Consider the following 22,516-nt stretch of genomic DNA (forward strand, 5'->3'; position numbering starts at 1 on the left):
TGGTGGTTGCCATGGGCTGAGAGGAAGGGAAAATTGGGAGATGTTGGCAAAGACAAAGTTTCAGTTATGCAAGATGAATAATTTCTGAAGATGTAATGAGCAGCAATGTGGCTATAGTTAACAATACTGTATTATATACTTGAACTTTGCTAATAGGGTAGGTCACACACATAACAAAATGGTAACTACATGAGGTGATGTATGTGTTAATTAACTTGATTGTGTTGATTATTCACAATGTATAGGTATATCAAAACATCAAGTTGTACACTTTAAATATATACAAATTTAAATTGTCAATTACTCCCGAATAAAGATAAAAAATTAAAATCATTGTGCGTTGCATTATTTACACCTACTGCAGATTGAAAAATTGTGTGAAAGTCCATCTCTATGAGAATCTAAAATTTTAAGGAGATAATTTCACAGTAAAATATTTTTCTTTTATTTCATGGAACTACTTATTTTATATATTAGTAGCAGTCCATTTTTTACACAATATACTCTTTTACTTAAACTTGATAATGCATATGTAGTAAAAAGGAGATTTACTATCCCTAGTGGCCTCTAAGCACGTTTATCTATGGATAGAACAGACATTGCAAACACTTCTCTCAGGTGCTTGCCATGTGTACTAAGAAAGCAGAAAGTAGCACACACAATCCTAACTAGGCTCCGTCTTTCTCGTGCTCCACACGATGCCTGCAAACACTAGAGAGTTGGATTCAGGCAGAAGCCAGGTCTGTCTGCAGGTGTTCACAGCCATTCCCTGATAAAGGGGGCGCACAAGGAGAATCCCAGATGGGATTCTTCATCCCTCTATCTATCCATCCATCCTTCCTTTCTTCCTTCCATCTATCCATTCCATCCTTTCCCCATCCCAGGGGAGTGCAGGGAGGGGACGAAGACACTGTGGTGCACTCAGCTGGACGTGGAGGGACACAGGGAGCCAGGCGGGGGCTCTGCCAACCCATGGCAAAGCAGGGGGCAGGGGCTATCTGGAGCAACTCCAGAGATAAGCTGAAAGCATTATTCATTAAACCTGAGAAACAGGGAGCATATTCCTCTTCCTCTGCTCACCTGGCATTTGTATTTATCCTGTGGTCCTTTTCAGGTTTCAATCCAATCCACGGTATATGTGGAGGGCCCATTACATGCTGAAGACTAACCGCTATGGCAGATATAAAGGTGTGTGCAGATAACACCCTGCCCACAGATGTCTACAATGTAGTAAGATTGTTAAGGAAAAGCCTTAAATAGCAATATAGATCATATTAAAAGAGGTTCCATGTATCTTTCATCTCTCTGTATCTCCCTCAATGCCTAGCAGAAAGGTTTTTCTTTTTTTTTTTTTGAGACAGAGTCTCACTCTGTTGCCTGGGCTAGAGTGCTGTGGCATCAGCCTAGTTCATAGAAACCTCAAACTCCTGGGCTCAAGCGATCCTCCTGCCTCAGCCTCCCGGGTACCTGGGACTACAGGCACACGCCACCAGGCCCGGCTAGTTTTTTTCTATATATTTTTAGCTGTCCAATTAATTTCTTTCTATTTTTGGTAGAGATGGGGTCTCACTCTTGCTCAGGCTGGTCTTGAACTCCTGAGCTCAAACGATGCACCTGCCTCGGCCTCCCAGAGTGCTAGGATTACAGGCGTGAGCCACCGCGCCCGGCCCAGAAAGGTTTTTCGATATTAAATGCCAGTATTACTATTCTTTTGATGCCATCTTATTTATTGGGTTTCAAAGGAAATCCAGTAGTGTCAATGATTTTTCTGCATACAGCCAGCTTCTTCTTCACATGAAAAACATTTGTCTTAATTCATGATTATATATTCTCTTCATTCATCTAGAGACAGTATGTGCTTCGAGAGATAATCCATGATAAAATGTCTCTAGCAATGTTAGCCTGTCTCGCCGAACCCAACATCTAACAAGGAACTTCTTGTCTTCCGTCTGTTTTACTCACACCTTACACCAGGGTTAAATAAGATATGTAAGTGAACTACACCCCCACCCCCATACACAATTCAACATCATCTTTCCGGGCTAAATAGAAAAAATAAACAATAACATATGTGCCTCCTGTTTTCCTTACTTGAGACAATACAGAAATGTTCACATATCATTGAAGTCATTTGGATCTTTGAATACTTGGGCTTCGAATTCCATCTGGCTCTGTAAAATAAAAGTGTTCAACTTAGTACAGATTTCCACAAAAGGTAGAACAGCACAAAACATTCTGTGTTATGTCCTGAGTGTGTGTAGAGGCGGGACGACTGAGGGAGAGCAGGCGTGGAGAACTCCCGGTGCTCACGCCTGCTGCACTCACAGATCCCGTCAGTGCTGACTATACTCCAAACACAGTGCTTGCTCTGGGGCCACAAAGATGGACAAGGCCACTCAGCTCTCCACAAGTTTCCCGCCTGATGGTGGCGACTGGCCCGAAACTGGCGAGCATAGGCAGGGCCCTGAGAGCTGCAGTGGGGAAGGCACACATGGACTCTGGGAGTCCAGGAGGACAGATCGGGGCATAGCAGGCCTCGGCAGGGAAGGACATGCTTCACAGAGCAGGAGAAGCCAGATTGAAAGCTGGGGGCGAGGAAGGGATGTGGTCCAGGAAGATAAGAATCCAAGAGGGCTCATGGGATTTACTAATGAGGAAGGCAGGGTGACCTCGGCAATAGCAGATTCAGGGATGGACAAGGAGAAGTGACAGTAGTGTAGATTTTCAATGCGGACAATTCTTTTAAGAAATTTGACTATGAGAAGGAAAGCCATTGGACAGGAGATGCAAGTAGCTGTGGAATTGAGGAAAGTTCTCTCGTTTTTCCTTCCCTTCCCTTCCCTGCCTTCCTTCCTTCCTTCCTTCCTCTCTCCTTCTCTGTCTCTCTCTCCTTTCCTTTCCTTTCTGCCTGCCTGCCTTCCCTCCCTCCCTTCTTCCTATTGTTTTATTTTTCAGATGGGACACTTTTGAATCCTTTAAAACTCTAATGAGAAGATTTTTCTAGAGAGGTAAGAAGTTGAAAATGTGTGGTAAATGTAAAGGTAAATGATGAAATAGTTCCAGAGGAGATGGAAGGAGACAGTTTCAGAATTACCCATCCAGCAAGTTCTGAGATCCATCTATCCATCCATTCATCCATCATTTACTAGGCACCTACCAAGTGCTACACACAGGATATAGGGAAACAGTGAAAAAAGGACCAAGTTCCCAACCTCAGATGAGCTTCTATCTATGTGGTGAGACAGACCGTAAGTAAATGAGCAAATATATCTTAAGTAATAAAAAGAGCTTCTAAGAAAAGAAAGCAGAGTTAAGGGATGGAGAGGGCGGAGTAGTTAAGATGGTCAAGATGAGGCTCTGTGAGTAAGTGGCATTTGAGCAGAGAGAGATGATGTGAGAAACTGAGGTCTGGGGAAAGGACTTCTGGACAGAGGTGACAGCAAGTGCAAAGGCATGGAAGGAGGCCCGCCAGACGGCTGCCATACCTCCAGCAGCAAGAGAGAAAGGGAGATAATAGGAGATGTGGTTGGAGAGAGAGAAAAGCCAGCTGTGTCAGCTTCAGAAGCCACTGGAGGGCTTGGAGCGAGAGGCACGGTAGCATTTGCATTTTAAATGTACTGGATATTGTGGAGAAAAATCAGTAGGGGACAACAGTGGACTGAAGAAAACGAATGATCTAGGCTAGGTGAGAGATGATGGTGGCTTGATTTAGGGTGGTGTCTGACGGATGTGTAGGGAACAGGTTATATTCAGAGACATATTTTAGAGGAGCAGTGAATGGTACTACAAGAAAGAAATTAAAGATGGCCTGTAGGTTTTTGACTGAACAACTGTGTGTATGTGGTTGCCATTTGTCGAGACTGGGGGAAGGGCAAGCTTTGGGGGGAAATCAAGAGTTTGTTGACAACATCTAAGTGGACATGTTGAGCAGGCAGCTGGAGATACAACTAGAGCCTGGGGGAGTGGTAATATTTATGTATCACATCATTCCATCTGCTTCAAATGGCCCGGGAGGCCTCATCACCTTTGAGAGGAAACCCAGGCTCAGGGTCCCAGGGGATGTGGTCCTCCTGTGCATCGTGGCCTCGCACCAATCTCAGACCACTACAGACACTCTTCCAATACAGACTCCTTGCATCTCTGGCCAGATCTCTTTCTCTCTCTCTCCCCCATTTTTTCTCTTTTGTACATATGTCATCCCTTTTGCTCATATTATTTTTCCACTTTTGACTTGGCTATTTTGTCCTTGGAAATCTAGTTATTCCGATAAGCCTTGCTGTCCCACCAGCCACTTCCCAGTCATTCCACGCAGCTGGTTCAGATGACCTTCTTCCTGACACTCTACATATACCTCTGACTCTGGCACCAGCATACCCCGGCTAGTCCACCAACTAGTGAGTAAACTTGGACAAGTTGCCTAAACTCTCCGAGCCTCAGTTTACTGAGGATAATAATACTGTCTACTTCATAGGGTTATCGGGGGCCTTAAATGAGGCAATCTGGGGCATACTGCTTACAACATTGCCTGGCATAGATGAAGCACCGTACAAGTCATTAAATATCATTATAATATTTATCATACTCTTGCATAATTATTTTCATGTTCATTTTCCCCTGGAAAATATGAGCCCTTGAGTGAAGAAGCCATTGAGCTTTTTGCCTGTGCTTCTGGCGCACATTAAGCCCCATTAATTGTCTCTGGCATGAATGAATGAGTTAATGAATGAAAACAGCATTGGGCTACCATAAATAGTGCTAGCCAATGAACCAGTAGCTTCTTCTTCAGTGGGCTTTCCGTGAGTGAACAGAGTTTGTCTGATCCACCACTCGTCAAACTGAAAAGCTCTGGGTCATTTATCCGAGGTTATGTGTTGGTTACCGTTCAGTGAAAGTCACACCCGTACCTTTGGATCAGGTAGACATGGTCCAAAAGCTTCCAGCAGAAGGGTCTCTTCTCTCACAGCTTGTTCATAGTCTGCAAAAGACAGCTTCCCGTCATGGTCACGATCCTGCAGGGCACCAGCAACGTGTCAGACAACAGATAAAGCGCTTAAGAAAAATACATACTTTTTTCATAGTGAAGTGTTAATAGAGAAGATGTGCTAGAAAAATAAGAGATTACATAGTGAAATTAAAGAGAATTTTTAATATTATAATAAAGAGCACAATTCAAGTGTTTTATTTAACAAAACTGGAAACTTACTAAATAAATTATAATTTTAATTTTTATTTCTTGTCCATATCTGGCCTATAAACTTCAATATAAAACTCTAAATTACCCATGATTACCATTTTCTTAAGTGTTATTTCGACCAAATCTTTAATTCCTTCATCAGGGTCTTCTTCAGATGGCTGTTTGAGAAGGCTGTTCTTCAACATGTGAAACATTTCCTCCTTTGAAATGAATCCATCACCATTCAAATCAAATACTTCAAAGCAATCTTTTTAAAAAAATAACAAATTGTGAATTTGATACTGTCACTAAGGTAACACTTTCTCTGATAAAGTTTTCATGGCCAAATTCTATCTTGTTGATACTCTATCAATCCGGCAGACCTTGGTGCAACCTGATTAGTAAATGCTAATGTACAGTAGGTGAATATATTCAACAATCCTTAGAAAACATGTCCTTACGCTCAGCTACAAAAAAGCATACCAAGGAACAATAACTTCAGCATTTACATCTTGAAACCCTTGGAAAGCTGATTGAAATACGACTCTTAAACAGAGTTCATCGGAATTAACTGAGAATTAATTAAGAATCAGAAATGTTCTTCGGTTTTATGGTTACAATTCAAGTAATAAATATGTAAAATACTTAATATGTACATGTATATGTACATAATTAGCATGTTCAGTAATGCATATGCAGTCTTCCTTGGCATGAATTACTCCTCAGGATCACTTGATTTTTGTTTTTATTAACTTTCTTTCATCCCTTATTTACTTGAATAAAAGAGGCTAATAGGCATTCAAACCAACCAATCAAGGAACCTGCCCGCCCACTTCATTGGCTGGGTTGGGGGACATTGACTTAAGTGCTCTAAGTATGTTAGTTGTGATGTACAAACAGGATAACCTGAAATCTTACATTTCATTTTTTCTTCCAAAGATCCTCGAAGAAACAGTGATAATCCATTAATCCACTCTGTTACATTTACACAGCCGTCGTTGTCTTTATCAAAACCTCGGAATACTAAAGAGAGAGAGGTACCATGTGATACTTGAGCTGCATTTTATTTCTCAGTAAGGTATCTATATTGGCATTACTTGCTTTTAAAATTCAGAGAAAACTTCAGGATCATATGATTCAATGTTCTCATTTGACAAAAGGGAAACTAAGACATCATAACATCAGGAAACTCTTTTATTTAAACACTCAAATTTTCTCTTCGTGTTTTGTGGGAACAAAGAAAGTTCTGAATGTATAAATATATCAATCACTAATTAATTAATAATCTATTGGTATAAATGTTAATTATACTAATCAGATATGTTAAATATGTTAATATAAAATGATATTTTATCAATATATTTTTGTTACTCAAAAAAGTAATGTTATTACATGATGGATAGAATTATATCTTAACTTTTAGTGAAATATTTTCTTTGATGTAAGGAAATTTAAACATCCTTTTAAAACTATTCTATTAAATATTTATTACTATGTTTACTAAGTAGAAATTGACGTGTTTGTGGTTTATGATATAAAGTAAGTGAAGGAAACCTAGTTACTCAATATGACTTTCTCTTCTAAATACACAAAATAGAGAGGATATTACTTCATTCCCTATGATCTTTGAAAAATTAAATTTTCATATTCATGTGAAATTGGGAATGTAGACATTAAGCTTCCTACCAAGAACGTGTCCAAGCTCCAAGCTTTTTTATTAGCTGTGGCTGGATTTGGCCAATTTGAATCTTGTATGTCTCTTACCTCTGTCCATTATCATGTCATCAGTCATTCCAAATGTCATGTGCAGGATGTTTCGAAATGCATTGCGATCTAGTCCAATGGCTGTTCCTTGCCGCTCTACGCCTTCTCCCACCAAGTTATAAAATAACTTTATAAGATAATTCACTTCAAATGTATTAACTGTGAAAGAATAAAGTTAAGATATAACAAAAAATGCATTTTTTGTCTTTAAGTCTTAACTTAAATTTTGCATTAATGAGGTTACAGAGAAACAACATCAAAGACATCAAATATGTAATTGTCAATAGAAAACTCTCCTGTTTTAAGCTTCATGATTCTTAGGTTAGTAGAAGATGGCCAAAGCTACATTAACCACTAAAATAAAAGAAGTAGCATTCCCTCCAGACAGGAGTTGTCATGTTTAGAAGCAAAGAAGATAATATTAGCCAAGTTACTAGAATAATGATTGTGGTGTCAGATCTTAAACTCTACAAGGCTGGTAGAAATATGATTCAAAGTAAGAATGGTAAGTTTTAAGAATGGTAACTTTCTTTCCCAGCATTTTGATTATAGGTATTTATGAGATTTACAGTGTACTCTTTCCCTGGAAACAGACACCAGGCTCATGAAAACTAGGTAACAATTTTCATTGCAGTTAGGCTTAATGAATTCATAAGCCAGATTTTGGAAATCAGGATGACTTATTTTCCAATAAAGAAGCTTTTAAGCATATTGGAACACCCAATACGGATCATCTTGAGAATTATGTAAAAATTAACATGCAATTATTCAGAAGTTATTTTGGAGAAAGGAATTTTTTATATGAATAATATATACATACACAGATACTGGCCCATATACATAATTGCATAAAAGGTGGTGGTTATAAACACTGAGTTAATTATTTGTGTTCCAATCCCTATTTGAGGTATGTAAGTGAAAGGGTTGTTGCCTGGTCTTCAGAACATAAAGGTGAGTCTAAATATGGGCAGAAAATGGGGATAATTTTGTTTCAAAACTAGATAAAATTATGGCTGAATATTTTTAAAAACAAAAGGACAAAACCTATGCACATATAACAGAAGACAGCACATAAGAATGGAGAAGTCACACTTCATCCTATAAGGTCAGGACAAGCTTGAGTGTGATTCTGATTTTGAGAACCACATTTCCACAGAAACATTGAAACTATGAAAAGGAAAAGATTTAGTAAATAAATTAAATAGTAGAGAAGCATATAATGGCTATGATTTTTGAAACAACTGTTAGTTACTAGAAAATGGTATGTTTCCTCAAAAAAATTAAACACATAATTACCATATGATCCAATAATTCCAATTCTGAGTATATACTCAAAAGAATTGAAAGCAGGTACCGAAACAGATCTTCGTACACCAATGTTCGTAATGGCATTATTCACAATAGCCAACAGATAGATGCCATCTAAGAGTCCATTGACAGATGAATGAATAAACAAAATGTGACATATTCATAAAATTGAATATTATTCAGCCTTAAAAAAGAAAGGAAATTCTGACACATGCTACAATGTGGATGAATATTTATGGATATTATGCTATGTGAAATAAGCCATACACAAAAGGACAAATATTATATGATTCCTCTTATATGAGGTACTTAAAGTAGTCAAAATTATGTACAGAGAAAGCAGAGACAGAAAGTAGAATGGTGGTTGTCAGGGGCTGGGGAGGGGGAAATGGGGAATTAGTGTTTAATGGGTACAGAGTTTCAGTTTGGGAAGATGAAAATGTTCTGGAAAATGGATGGTGGTCATTGTTGAACAACAATGTGTATGTCAATGTCACAGAACTACATATTTAAAATGGCTAAAATGGCAAATTTTATGGTGTATATATTTAACCACACATACACACACAAACCTCTAAAAATAAAGAGCTGTTAATGATTGGAGAAGAAAAGCCTACATGAAGAATGATATACTCTATTAAAGAAATGCTAGCAGAGGGGATGTTAATTAGCCATCTTTCCATTTCAGCTAAAATGTTTTTAAAAAATTAGTTTATTACCCACTATGTCAAAGGTTAGCCATAAGAAAATTTCCCTGCTAAATGTTTCTTAAATTCAAGAATACAATACTAAATGAAATTAAGAAAAATTCAAGAATGGATTTTCATCTTTTCAGAAAGTTCTAAATGTATCTTGCAGATCATATCTGTAGGACTGTGGATTAACTAGATGCTCTCCTAAGATCCTTTACTCTTCTCTGATTCTACAAAATGTATCCATTTCATCCTGGTAGCATTATCATCTTGCAATTAAAAATAAATTTGACTTCAGGGGAAAGGTCCTCTGTTCAAAGAAATTTAAAATGATTATAATGTCCATGACATAACTATTTCTGTAGAAATTAACTAGTAATCCTCAAAATTTATAAGGCTCATTTTAAAACTTTTACATACAGAGAAAAATCAAAAGAGTTGACTTTTTTCCTGCCATGGTTTCACTTAGCTTTAAAAGTACACATTTACCTTTGAATTGCTCACAGAATGTTTGCAATACAGTCAAACTTACTGAACAGGGACTAACTCAAATTCAGTATTGTGTACAGCAGATACTGCATTGTGTATGAGTATTTATCATAATGTTTACTAGATGTTGTAATAATATCTGGTTCTCCCAGAAATGAAAATGTTTTAAGAAAAACAATAATAGAACAAAACTCTCATCAGATTATAAAAACCATAATACCTTAATTATAAGATGCCTTTTTTCCTAAGAATTTTAAGATGTTTATACACACCACAATTTTTATTTATGTCACCAACTCACTAGGAGAGCATTCCTTACCACTCATTATATCAAATAGGAATGATGATTAGAAGGCACTAGATCCTGTAATCTCTAGAACTACATTAAAATGTGTTTATTCCTCCTCCTCTGCACAATGAGGGTGTTTTTGGGATCATAGCTTCTCCTGTTTATTCAAGTGGCACTAGTTTTGCAATCAGCACACAACTTCTAAGCTTGCTCACCAGACAATATTTTCCTCATCTAAACCATATTTATGGCTTCCTTGCCCAAGTGCAGTTCCGTTTTCCAGTCTGAACACAATCCTAAAGTTTCCTATGAAATTCTAGGACCACCTTCTTAAACGCGAGATTAGAGCAGGCACCTCGAATAAGCGCTCATGTTGTCACCTGGCCACGTCTCCTTTATCTTTCAACCCCGCCAGGACCTGGCAATGGAAGTCTAAAGCTGGGAACCGATTCTTTACCATGTGTTTAGCTTTGCTGAGCTCTCTGGTTTCCAAATTTCCTTGCTCTGAGACACAGATTTCTGGGCCACTTCAATGTATCTTTCCTAAAGTTGTTCAGATGTTGATGACGTTGGTGTACGTTGGTTATTCTACTTTTCTTGGGTCCGGTGGTTTTTAGTTTTTATTTTACACCTGTCTGAGGCTAAAACCACATGCGTCTCGTGGGCATATACATCACGTTTCTAAAACGAGCAGCAGGTCAGTCCTGTGCGGGAGTGTAGGTAGCATGAGTCGCAGTATCATTTCCCAAGGGGGTGCCCGCCCCAGGAGCTGGCGCCCGCTCCCCTCCAGACTCCTCTCTCTAGGGAGCGGGCGGAGGAGGCTGCATCCCACCGAGGCCCCAGAGGTGGGAAGCAGGCACAACAGCGGGCCTTAGCCCCGGTCGCGGTCGCACCGAGACCTGGGCCAGGAGCTCGGCTTGCCCAGCACTCGAGCCTTACTTACAATGCTTGCAATTTTTAGTTAAGGTGTCCGTCAACTTCTGCAGCTTCTTGCGGTTCATGCCGGGCGCTCAGGGAATCGGGCGGAGGCGGCGCGCGGCTGCTGGACCCCGGCGAGCCCAGGAGCGCGGGCAACCCGCGGGGTCTCCGCCATCCGGCGCGTGCGCGGCCCTAACAGACAGTGTGGCCATGGCAACGGCTCGGGTGGCCGCCGATTGGCTCCCGGGCAGGGGCGCGCCCAGGGGCATCCCCGCCCTACACGCTCCGTGGCCATGGCAACAGCCGGACCGCCGCTGATTGGCTCCGCGGGAGCGCACACAGAGCCGGCCTGGATGCGCGATGCTGCTTGGAGGTTCCCAGCCAGGCACCTTGCAGACTGCTCTGACTGCGAACGTTGGAGTTTTAACTTTCAGTGCCACTGTCTTTTGGGTTGACAGCCCCTCTGTTTGACTACAGTGTAAATCATCAACGTCTGAAAATACGGTATGCACGCTGTGTGAGGTATTGTGCAGTATCATAATGTTTTGGGTGGTGTCAAACCTCTAGGAAAGGCTTAAGATCTGGAAGATCTTGGGGGACTTGGAGAAGCTTCACAAAATAGCAGTCGTGTTATCCACATGACAGTTCTGCCAGGCCTTGTGCAGGAGGGTGAGGAGCTTACTCTTTGGGCAGAGCCACTCTTTTTAGGTTGCCAGTCTTTGTGCTGTGATACCAGGAGGGAGTCTGTCACTAGACAGTTCTATCTTCAGGTTTTTAGTAACGTTTTTGAGAGAAAGGAGAAGTTGGAATACAGTCAAAGGTTGCCTAAGGAGGGAGATATGTTCTGAGAAATACGTCATTAGGTGATTTTGTCCTCGTGCAGACATCATAGAGTGTGCTTACACAGACCTAGATGGTATACCCTACTACGCACCCAGGCTATCTGGTATAGCCTATTGCTCCTGTACTACGAACCTGCACAGCGTGTTACTCTACTGAATACTGTAGCAATTACAGCACGATGGCAAGTATTTGTGTCTCTAAACACACATAAACAGTGAAAAGGTACAGTAAAAATACAGCATTATAATCTTAAGGGACCACTGTTGTATATGTGGTACAACGTTGACGACAATGTCATTGTGCAGCACATGACTATAGATTTTTTTCTCTTCGCCCGCCCTCATCTCATTCTTGGGAGGTGGTGGTTGTCTCTGGAATCTGGGAAAAACCACTGGCAATTTTTAAACTAGTTAAATAGGCAGTCTCCCAAATAGAAACAGGCTGACAATGGCACTTAGGTGTGGGGTACAATCCAACTTTGCTTTTATGGAAAATAGCCCAGTAAAATTGATCCTTTACCTACTTGAAATACAGATTCTGCACCTGCAAAGAATAGTCCTCACACTTTAGTGTGGGAGGACTTTCTGATTTTCATAACCATAGGCGGAATATGCTCTTTGACTTAAGACAGCAATAAAATGGACTAACTCAGCCAGGAGCAGTAACATACAGTATTCTCCAGAGTACTTGTTTAATGTCAGAGGGGAAAATGCCTTTGGAATGCAAACTAATTTATTGTATCCATGCTGTCATCTTTAGACTGAAGGCAGAAAAATTCTTCCAACCATGAGTAACAATCCAGAATGAAGTAATTCCAAGATTGAGACCTCCGGTTTTCTCTCACTGTTTCATTTGTTTGTGGAACGAAGGAGCGGAAAGAGTGGCTGCCAGGAGTTAGTAAGAGAAGCCATGGTGCCCCATGTGACACAGGCAGGTCTGTCAAGAACCACCTGTGGGGTGGGCTGCATGGCGCCCTCCTGTCGTGTCCCAGGGCGCAGCCTCCGCTGGCAGTGTGCACACTTACGGGTGTGGCCGGGAGTCTCGGGAGACGGTGCGCACTGGGCACCTGCTGGGGAGCACCGACGGTGAGCCAATCGGTTATTAGTTCACAAGTGTCAGGCCTAGGGCCCATCGGCTGTGTTCTCTTAAAGTGAAAAAAAAAAATGACATGGGGCAATATCTCAGACTGTCGAGACTAAAATAGGCAAATCTGTTATGCCAGGCAAGCATTCCTTAACCCATTGAGCAACCTTCTCCCCTCCCACCCGTCTTTCCCCTGGTTCTTTCTTCCATGCTATTCTTTTAGGGGAAAAAAGTCCAAATGCATTGTTGTGTGAAAGTTCACTTCCCTAAGCAGGCTGCAGAGTTGATCTTACTATAAGGTCTTGCAGGTCTTTGTCATGGAAAGCACAGTACTCATTCAGGGCATGTTTCGTCAGTATGTGAGCAAACGTCAGAGCTTTCATTATATTCTTGCGAAGTTTTGGAACGTAATATTTTTAAACTTTAGTAACAAGTTGTAGGCCTGATAGAATCAGCTAATCACATTTCAAGGCAAATTGAAATTTTTATTTGTAGATTTTATTTACTTATGCTGAGTAGACAAAGGACTGTTTTTCCCCAAGAGCTTTCTCAGAATAAGGCAATTGAGCCTGAGCGCTTACCTCCTATCAAATCAATCAATAATGCAATAATAAAAAATGTTTAATTTGTATTGTACATCAATTGTACTATGCATGAAATGATCATAGAACTTTCCAAAATCCCAGCAACTTCAAGATGAATACGTTTGTAAATACAAAAGTGCATTAAAGTTACTATTTAAGCTATAACGTTTCCTCTACTTTTGTGTGCAAAACCATCTTCCCTTTGACTCACCGTTCATCGGAATGTTGCTTGGGCCGTGACTTGATGAAAGCATCTTCCCTGATGTGGATCTTGGACAATGGGGGCCTTTGGAAGCTGCTTAGGATGTGACATCATGGAATTGATCTCCAAGTATATTGCAAATTTATTATGAAATTGCTTTAATAGAAAGAAAATAGAAAGGTTCGTTACATAATTTAGATACAATTTTACTAATTTTGTTTTGTGGAGATAGCCATAAAAAATTCAAAGCTAAATTTGGCCAAGTGTCAGGGTGATCGAGCCTGCACTGCTGTCCCTCAGCACGTTCCCTTCGCTGCGGCGCTGCGGACGCGCTACCCTCAGTACCCCAGACCCACCGAACGCGGTCTCGTTCAGGACTTCCGCACGTGCTTTGCCCCAACCCACTCCCAACCGCAACTCTTCAAAGAGCCCTGCCCACTTCCCTGCGTAAAGGGAATCTTGCCCTACCGAGACACTCTCTGCCTCAGGGCCACTTCCTTTCTGGCACGTGCTATATGTGGACTTTACTTGTCTTTTTCTAATCTCTCCTTCCCACTAGACTGGAAAGTACGTGATCTCTCTCTCTCTCTCTCTTTGAGTCTTAGACTCTTAGAGTCTCATTTAATCTCTGCATCTCTGCATCTATCTGTCTATCACTGTCTGTGCCTCTCAAGTTGAACAACACACTCCCTGTTGTGTGGTCTGCACTGATGAGAAGCTGTGGGAGGACTGCCTGAGTAGGGATGCGCTCGAGTCCCCTAAAGCATCCCAGAGCTGGGCAGTATAAAAAGAGCTTTCTCTTAAACTGGCTTTTCCCCAAAATTTACACTCAATATTCACTGGTCTTAACTCATCTCTAGACATTTTTTTTCCTGTAACTGATGGGTCAGGTAAATACCTATGGTTTACTAAGGACAAGATTCTTGTATCTTACTTGTAATTTACAAAGGTGTAAATTAAGATGTGATCTGTGACAAGTTTTTATTGCGATAGCAATAAAGTCAGCAGGTTGCATAAAGAAGCTGGCTCCTCCAGGCATCACAGAACCGACCGAGAAATTCTGCTGAATTTGCTGGGTTCCATCCCACTGTGCACTGGGCCGTGAGCACTGCAGCCAGGGCCAGGGCAACCGCGCGTCTGCACAACTACCTCGTGGACAGAGCTGCTTGCTCCTTTCCAGCTGAGCCCAGGGAGCCTTGTGACATTCTGGCACTAACCAGGGAATTCTGCAGAATCCCCACTTCCTCCTCAGAGCAGGAGCTGGCCTTCTGCACAGACCTGGCCATGCACTGCCCAGCCCTCTTAGCCAATGCTAACCAGAAAATAGCCTGAATTAGTTCTAAAATTTGTGACCAGGTCCTTTTAACCACTTTCTCCAACTCCATAGTTTTTGAGTACTCAAGAAAAGGAAGCTCTCAGAATCGCCTATCCCCAAATAATGCTGCCCCTATGTTAGGCTTTACTTCATAGCCTAATCTCTCGAATTCCTTTCACTTGTATCCAGTAACCCCCCTTTTCCATAGTGAGCGATTACCTTACATATTCCATTTTTGCACAGGGCCATGTTTTCACCTTTCTTCTCTACACCTGCTACTTCCCTGAAGATATTGCTTCTTCTGTAGACATTCTCAGGAAAAGTAACCATCTCCTCATACCTGCTCACTCCTCGCCAGAAGGAAGTCACAGTCCTGGCCTTGCGTCACCTTTCCGCCATCCTGTTAGCTCATCCTTCCTTGTCCTCCACAGTTCTCTGGGAGTGCGGGACATGCTCACTCCCTCCACTGTTGCACCCCTAGCCTTATCCATCCTCTGTGCCCTCGCCTGGGTCCTGCATTGGCTGCTGTCTGCCCTCTTGTCCTTCTCAAAACCATCTTCTGAGTTGCCAGAGTAACCCAACCATGTCTTGCTCCTGCTGAAAATTTAAATGACTTCCCTCAAAATAAAGCCTGGCCTGGTAGCATGGTTTCCATGGTTTTCTAATATCTGGCCTCTTCTCTGACCAGTCCCTGTGTATGTAAAGGCTGGAGCTCCAGCAGCTGTATTAGACCTTGAGGTTCACTGGGGACAAGGAGCCACTCAGAGTGGAATGTAAGCTAGAAAGGGCTGTGTCTCTCAACTGTGGGCTGTGCCCTGCAGGGGTGTGAAATTAGCTTCCATCTCAGTTATCTCACTGATATTTGGGGGTTTTCAAATACTTTCATTTACACCTAATCCTACAAATGCAAACTTTAAAATAAGAAAGTTTTATTTCATTTTCTTTAAAGGTCCTTCCACCTTTATGATTTTTGAAAGCAAAACCAAAGTTGACATCCGTATACTCTCCCTGTCCCTACACTAGGTCAGACTTTATGAAAGTGTCAGCAGTGGACCATTTTCACCTACAAACTCCTGCAATTCAGCCTAATGCATGGTTGCATCTTTTCACATATGCTCAATATTTCAAATTATCTACTTAAAGGCAAGATTTTATCTGCAAATTTATAGTAGCTACATTTTCCTTCAGTCATTCAAATTCCCCGTGATTCCCGCTCTAGATTTATGGTGTGCCGTAGAAAGGAACTGGGAATTTTTTCTTTCGACTTGTCTCCTGTGTTGGTGGGGAATACCACATGGCTGTACACGGGGCAGGCACTGCTCTGTCCTCGCTGCCCTGGGGGGCTGCCCCCTTTCTCTGGGAGTGACTGACTGAGAAACCCTGATAGTATGTATGTGTCTATGTATCACACTGTGAGTTCACACTATGAGCCAGGGTTGCCACATTAGTTACTGACGCATTACACCCAGTACCCACCTGCTGGGCACTGACCCTTCATGTTAGAGCGTGGGTCAAGTGGTGTCTCTACAAGTCTGGGAAGACCCGGCTCTACACTCTGTGGTTCCACATAGGAGTTCAGTCCCTGGGACATGCTAGTCCAGGCAACACTCCCTAAGCTCTAGGGAGTGAGAAGGCTCCTGTCTAAAAATGTGTTTCCTATCTAAAAAAACATTTCCCTAGCACTAAACCACAAAGATTTTTTTCCCTGTGTTTTCTACATGGTTTATAGTTTTATCTTTTACATTTATATCTCTGGTCCATTCAGTTAATTTTTGTGTATGTGTAAAGTAATGATTGATGTTCATTATTTTTTATATGGCTAGCTAATACATGTGTATAAGACTACCCACTTTCCATTGAGTTGCATTGGGATTTTTGTCAAGCAACTAAGTGTGGGTTTAGTTTTGCACAGTCTATTCTGTTTCATTGGTCACTATGTCTGTCCTTATGCCAAATCACACTGTCTTGATTTCCGTAGTTTTATTGTGAGTCTTTACTTCTTTAAGGCAGTTCTATTTTAAATTGTTTTGACTAATCAAAAGCCTCTTCATTTCATATGAATCTGGGAATCAGTTTGTTAATTTCTACAAAAATTCTGCTGAGATTTTGATTTGGATTGCAATATATCTATATAGCAAGTGGGTGGAATTTATATCTTAACGATATTGATTTTTCTGATCCATGGCCATGTATATCTCTCCATTTATTTAAGTCTTCATTAATTTCTCTAAGCATTGTTTTGAGGTTTTAAGTGTACAGAGCTGCACATTTTTTTAATATGTATTTATAGTATTTTTGATGCTAATATACATTCAAAGCTTAATATAAATTTTATTGTTCTTGATAGTACATAGAAATAGAATTGATATTTGTGTATTAATCATGATCCTGAAACTGTGCCAAACTCATATAACCATTATTAGATTTTTTGGTAGATTACTTAAGATTTCCTACATTGAAGATCATATTGTCTACAAATAAGGGCAGTTTTACTTCTTTCTTTACAATCTGTGTGCCTTTGTACATTTACCTTCCTTCACTGGCCTGGCAAAAACCTGTGTTACAATGTTGAATAGAAGTGATGAAAATGGTCATCTTTGTCTTGCTCGTCATCTTCAGGGGAAAGAAAGATTTTGTTCTTCTCCATTAAGTTCGATGGTAGCCATAGGTTTTTCAGAGATGAAGAAGATATCATCTATTAATATTTTGTTGATACTTTTTATCATGAATGGATGGTGAATTTTGTCAAATGCTTTTTCTGTATCTATTGAGATGATCAGAGGTTTTTTATTTTTTAGTCTTTTAACACAATATATTATATTGATTAATTTTTTGAATGTTAAACCAATCTTGAATTTTCAAACTAAACTTTTGGTCATAATATATTATCCTGTTCATATATTCTTGGATTGAGTTTGCTGTTTTTTTGTTGATGATTTTTGCATCTATCTTTAGGAATATTAGTCTGTAGTTTTGTTTTCCTGTAATATAATTGGTTTTGGTATCAGAATAATGATAACCTCATAAAATGAATTTGGAGATATTGCTTCCTCTTCTATTTACTGTAAATGTTCATGTAGCATTCTTAAATTTCTTCCTTAAATTTTTGGTAAATTTCATCAGTGAATTTATCCAGCCCTGAAATTTTCTTCTGGGGGAGGTTTTTAAACTAACAATTTGATTTTTAACAAATACATGTAGAATAATTCAGATCATCTATTTCATCTTCAGTGAGCTTGGGTAGTATTAGTCTTAAAGAATTTGTCCATTTCATATAAAATGTAAATTCATTGGATAAAGTTGTTCATAATATTCCCTTTTCCTTTTAATGAACGTAGGATCTATAGCGATGCCCCTTCTTTAATTTTTATTATTAGTAACCTCTGTTTTCTTTCTTTCTTCATAGCAGTCTGGATAGAAGTTTATCAATTTCATTAACCTTTTCAAGGAACTAGGTTTGGTTTCACTAATTTCCTCTGTTGTCTTTCTATTTCCTGTTTTATTAATTCCTGCTCTCATCTTCATTATTCCCTTCCTTCTGCTAAATAAAAATTTACTCTGTTCTTATTCTAATTTTCTTGATGGAAGCTTAGATATTAATATATTTCTTTTCTAAGAGAAGCACTTAATGTTCCACATTTTCCTCTAAGTACAAATTAAGTTTGCACCCCACAAAACTGCTGACAGGTTGTGAGTTTATTTTCATTCCTGGTATATCTGAATAGATGCTGAACATTGTGAATCTTATATTATTTGTTGCTGGCTTTCACTGTGCTTCTTTAAATGAGATTGGATTTTGTTCTAGCACCAAGTTATGTTCCTTGGAATCAGTTGGATTCTTTGAAGCAATCTTTTAAACTTTGTTATGCTCTGTCTAGAGAAGCCTTTTCTCTAGAGCCAATAAGGTCCCACTACAGGGGTGATACTGCTCTGAGGGTTCTGCCTTATGCTAAAATTAAAGTCTTTTCAATCAGACTTGTGAGACCGTGGACTCTTCCCAGCTCCGTGTGAGCTCTAGGCATGATTCTGCCTTCTGGTTTTTTGTTTGTTTGTTTTTTGATGTTTTTTTCCCCAGTTCACATATAATTTCCTCTCACAGATCAGTGAGTTACACAGAGCAGTACTCAACCGAAAATCAAGGTGACCTCTGCAAATCTGTTCCTGACTTCTAGCCATCTTAGTCTCCATGAACTTCCATCTGTGTCTCAACTCAGCGAGAGCCCCAGCCCATCCTTGCACTCGGCCTGGGCACCATGGCCCAAGAGTAAGCTGTGATCAGTGTACGGCTCAACCCCTTGTTTCCCTTCTCCCTGGAACCATGATCCTCTGCTGCCTCTTGTCCAAAGCTTCAACAATTTCAGATTCGATGTGTCTGCTTTTCCAGCTGCTTAAGTTAGGAGAGTAAATCTGATCCTCGTTACTTCATCTGGGCCAGAAGCAAAAGTCCCATAATATATTTTTAATATGAAAATTGTGTGTCAGGAGCGCAAATCCTGAGATTTTTGGAAATCGTAATAGCCAAAAAATAATTCTTTAATTTATAATATCCTTGTGAAAAGCTGCCTTGGTGTACTTTTTATCATTTGAATCTGTTCTGGCCTCCACACTTTCATGGTTTCATAATATCCCTATGAAAAAAAATATGCGTATATTTCCAAATATATGTTTGTTTAGATATTTACATATTATGTACATTCATGCACATTTATTTTAATCTAATGTATTTATGCATTATAAAGTGTACACATGGAAATATAAAAGGATGAGATATAAAAGTTTAAATGTTATTTTAGTCTTTGGTTTCCCAAAAAGTATTGTCTAGTGAGTAAAGTGATTAAATGTGCTTTGCATTTTAATATCAATTTTGAAATCAACTTGCCAGTTTTTATGTGAAGCACGCGCTGGGGTTATAATTGGAATAGCATCAAATCATTGATTAATTCTGGGAGAATTGAGATTGTAATATTGAATCTTCTAGTGCAAGTGTATGAGATATCCCTTTTATTTTAGTCTTCATTTTTTTTTTTCAGCATATCATAGGGATACAGATGTTTAGGTTACATACGTTGCCCTTGTCCCCCCTCCCCCCTAAGTCCGAGTCGCAAATATGTCCATCCTTGGGACAGTGTGCATTGCACTCTTCGTGTATGCATATACCCATCCCTTCCTCCCTCCTTCCCCCCTCCCCCCACTCTAGCCCAACATCTAATATTTTAGTCTTCTTTAATTCTCTCAGCAATGTTTTGTAGTTTTAAACAATGTATTCCTAAGTCCTTCATGTTTTTGATGCTATCATATATGTAATTCCTTTTAAAAAAATTTGTTTCCAATTATTTATTGCTAGTATATAGAAACACAATTTATTTCTGTGTGTTGACCTTGTATTTTGCAAACTTGTTAAATATCCTTCACTTGTTAGTTCTAGTAGCTGTTTTGTAGATTCCTTAGGACTTTTATGGTGGCAATCGTATTGTTCAGGAATGATGACAATTTTATTTCTTACTTTACCAACTTGTTGCTTTTGTTTCTTCTCCTGGTTCTACCGAACTGGTTAGGACATCCAGTGCAATGCTGGAGAGAAACGGTAAAAGTAGGAACCCTTGCTTTGTTCCCTGTGTTGGAGGGAATGTACCCAATATTTCACCATTCAATAGGCTGCTTGCTGTAGATTTTTCATAGATGCCCCATAGCAGATGGAGGAATTTGTCTTCTGGTCCACGTTTCCTGGGAGCATTCATCATCAGTGTGTGCTGGCTGTCCCACCGCTCATCCACCACTGCTAAAGCAGGGCGAGTACGTATCCATTAGGTGGTGGTTACATATCCTACAGAGCACCCACAGACTTGGAATCCTTGTCGTTTAGTAAAGAAATTATTCACAACTTCTTCTTGAATTTGACAGCTTTTTGACACTCTGCCATGCTATGAAGAGCAAACGCCAGTGTGGCACAGAAAAAGAGCACGATCACTTGTCTCGTTATGAATCAGCGTTGAGATTGCACTACAGTTTAAAGCTCTTGTTTTCATTAAATTGCCTGACTTTGTTAACTTTGGATTTGATTTCCTTACTGAAGCACTTGGCTTATGTATTATGTAATATATTCATTTAATAGCCTTACTCAATGTTTTTTGTTTTATTGTATTTTCATTCTGGTTAAAGCATCACAGTTTTCCAGTAAAATGTTTTTATTTACTACTTCCTTTTGTGTTAGAATATACTTTCTTTGACATATTTGTCCTTTAGAGGCTCACAAAATTTACTTCCTGAAACAGAATTAATCAAAAGCCTTAAGATTAGACATGTTGGAAATACACGGGGACAGTTTGAAACACATGTTTAATTCTCCTCTGATCGTATGGGAAGATGACATTTCTCAGCCCCTTTGCATCAAGAGGGGCCCATGGAATAGAGCAGAAAAAGAGAAGTTGCACCCAGGCCTGACACCCAGGCCTGGCCACATGACACGTCTTGATCTTCTGCATGGTTCCTCGGTCTGTGCTGCATGCAGTCACGACACCGGCATAGGGTGTCAGGACTCGAGTCCCTGCGGCTAACCCTTGGAGGGCAGACACTCGGGAGAGAGAGCTCTGTGGTCAAGAGCCTCCTCCGTGACCACTGAATAAGTAAGAAATGTATCTTTACTGCTTCACAACATTTGGGATGTTACGGATAACCTATCCTGAGTAGTACATATCTATATAGCAAAATAGTGAAGCCAATCTTCCACCTGGTGACAGAACGCCCTCCCTCTTTTAATGCTTCAAATAAATATAATTATTTATCTGCACCTTTTAGTAGTATTTGCTGGCAAATTGGGATGGTTAATTTCAGGTGTCAACTTGGCTAGATTAAGGAATACCTAGAGAACTGGTGCGGCATCACTCTGGGCATGTTTCTGTGAGGTTGTTTCCAGAAGAAATTGGCACGCGAGTCGGCAGACTGAGTGGGAAAGATCTGCCTTCGATGTGGCAGGCACCATCCAATCGATCTTCTGGGGGGTGGTTAACTGTGTTTCCCAAATCTGTCTGTTGGAAACTTAGTGCTCCAGTCCTGGGAGGGGGGCCTAATGGGAGACATTTAGGTCATGTGGGCTCCACCCTCATGAACACGTTAATACTGTTCTAGAAGGGCTTGAGCTGTCTTGAGTTTAATCTCTTGCTCGTCACATGCTCTGTTGCCCTTCCACCTTCCACCATGGGAAGTCATAGCAAGAAGTCCCTCCCTAGATGCCAAGCGGATGCCAGCACTGTGCCCTTAGACTTCACAGCCGCCAGAACCGTGAGCCAAATAAATTCCTTTTAAAAATAAATCATCCAGTCTGTGCTATTCTGTTATAACAACACAAAATGGACTAAAACAGAAAATGGATACTGAGAAGTGTGTCTGTTGCTGTAACAAATACCTGGAAATGTAGAAGCAGCTTTGGGACTGGGTAATGGGTAGGGGCTAGAAGAATTCGAAGAGCATGATAGAAAATGCCAGGTTGCTGTGAATGGAGTGTTCAGGGCAAGTCTGGTGAGGGCTCAGGAGAAGACAAGAAATGTAGGAAAAGTCTGCAACTTCTTAGAGATTACATAAATGGTTGTGATCAGAATGTTGGTAGAAATATGGACAGGTAAGGCAAATCTGATGCAGTCTCAGAAGGGACTGAAAAACAGCATCTTGGAAACTGGAGTAGAGGCCATCCTTGCTGTAAAGTAGCAAAAAACTTGGCTGAATCGTGTCCATACTCCAGGGTTTATGGAAGGCAGAATTTAAGTGACGAGCTGGGATATCTGGCAGGTAAATTTCTAAGCAAAACATTGAAGGAGTTGTGTGGCTGCTTTTAGTCACATATAATGAGATGCAAAAAGAAA

The 22,516-nt window shown here is 40.2% G+C and overlaps 1 protein-coding gene across 2 annotated transcripts; it reads right to left on the minus strand.

Moving 5' to 3' along the window:
• Window positions 1-2,087: 2,087 nt before the first annotated feature.
• EFCAB1 (EF-hand calcium binding domain 1) lies at window positions 2,088-10,716 on the minus strand. 2 transcript variants are annotated; one of them, XM_012661407.1, is made up of 6 exons: window positions 10,659-10,716; window positions 6,938-7,096; window positions 6,092-6,196; window positions 5,290-5,441; window positions 4,905-5,009; window positions 2,088-2,171 (listed from the first exon to the last, which is right to left on the minus strand). In XM_012661407.1, exons 1-6 carry the CDS (start codon window positions 10,714-10,716, stop codon window positions 2,112-2,114), a joined length of 639 nt encoding a protein of 212 aa, XP_012516861.1. In that variant the 3' UTR covers window positions 2,088-2,111. The 2 variants fall into 2 exon arrangements, with proteins under 2 accessions (XP_012516861.1, XP_012516862.1); XM_012661408.1 differs by lacking the exon at window positions 6,938-7,096.
• Between the last annotated feature and the right edge of the window lie 11,800 nt (window positions 10,717-22,516).

The sequence above is a fragment of the Propithecus coquereli genome, unplaced genomic scaffold (genome assembly GCF_000956105.1).
Source record: "Propithecus coquereli isolate 6110/MARCELLA unplaced genomic scaffold, Pcoq_1.0 Scaffold71, whole genome shotgun sequence".
NCBI classification, from domain to species: Eukaryota; Metazoa; Chordata; class Mammalia; order Primates; family Indriidae; genus Propithecus; species Propithecus coquereli.

Coding starts and splice junctions, on each gene's coding strand:
- EFCAB1 (XM_012661407.1), bottom strand. CDS start 10,716: ATGAACCGCAAGAAGCTGCAGAAGTTGACGGACACCTTAACTAAAAAT. Junction 6,197..6,937: donor TGACATGATAATGGACAGAG/GTAAGAGACATA, acceptor CTCTCTCTTTAG/TATTCCGAGGTTTTGATAAA. Junction 5,442..6,091: donor TTTGGAAGAAAAAATGAAAT/GTAAGATTTCAG, acceptor TTTTTTAAAAAG/ATTGCTTTGAAGTATTTGAT.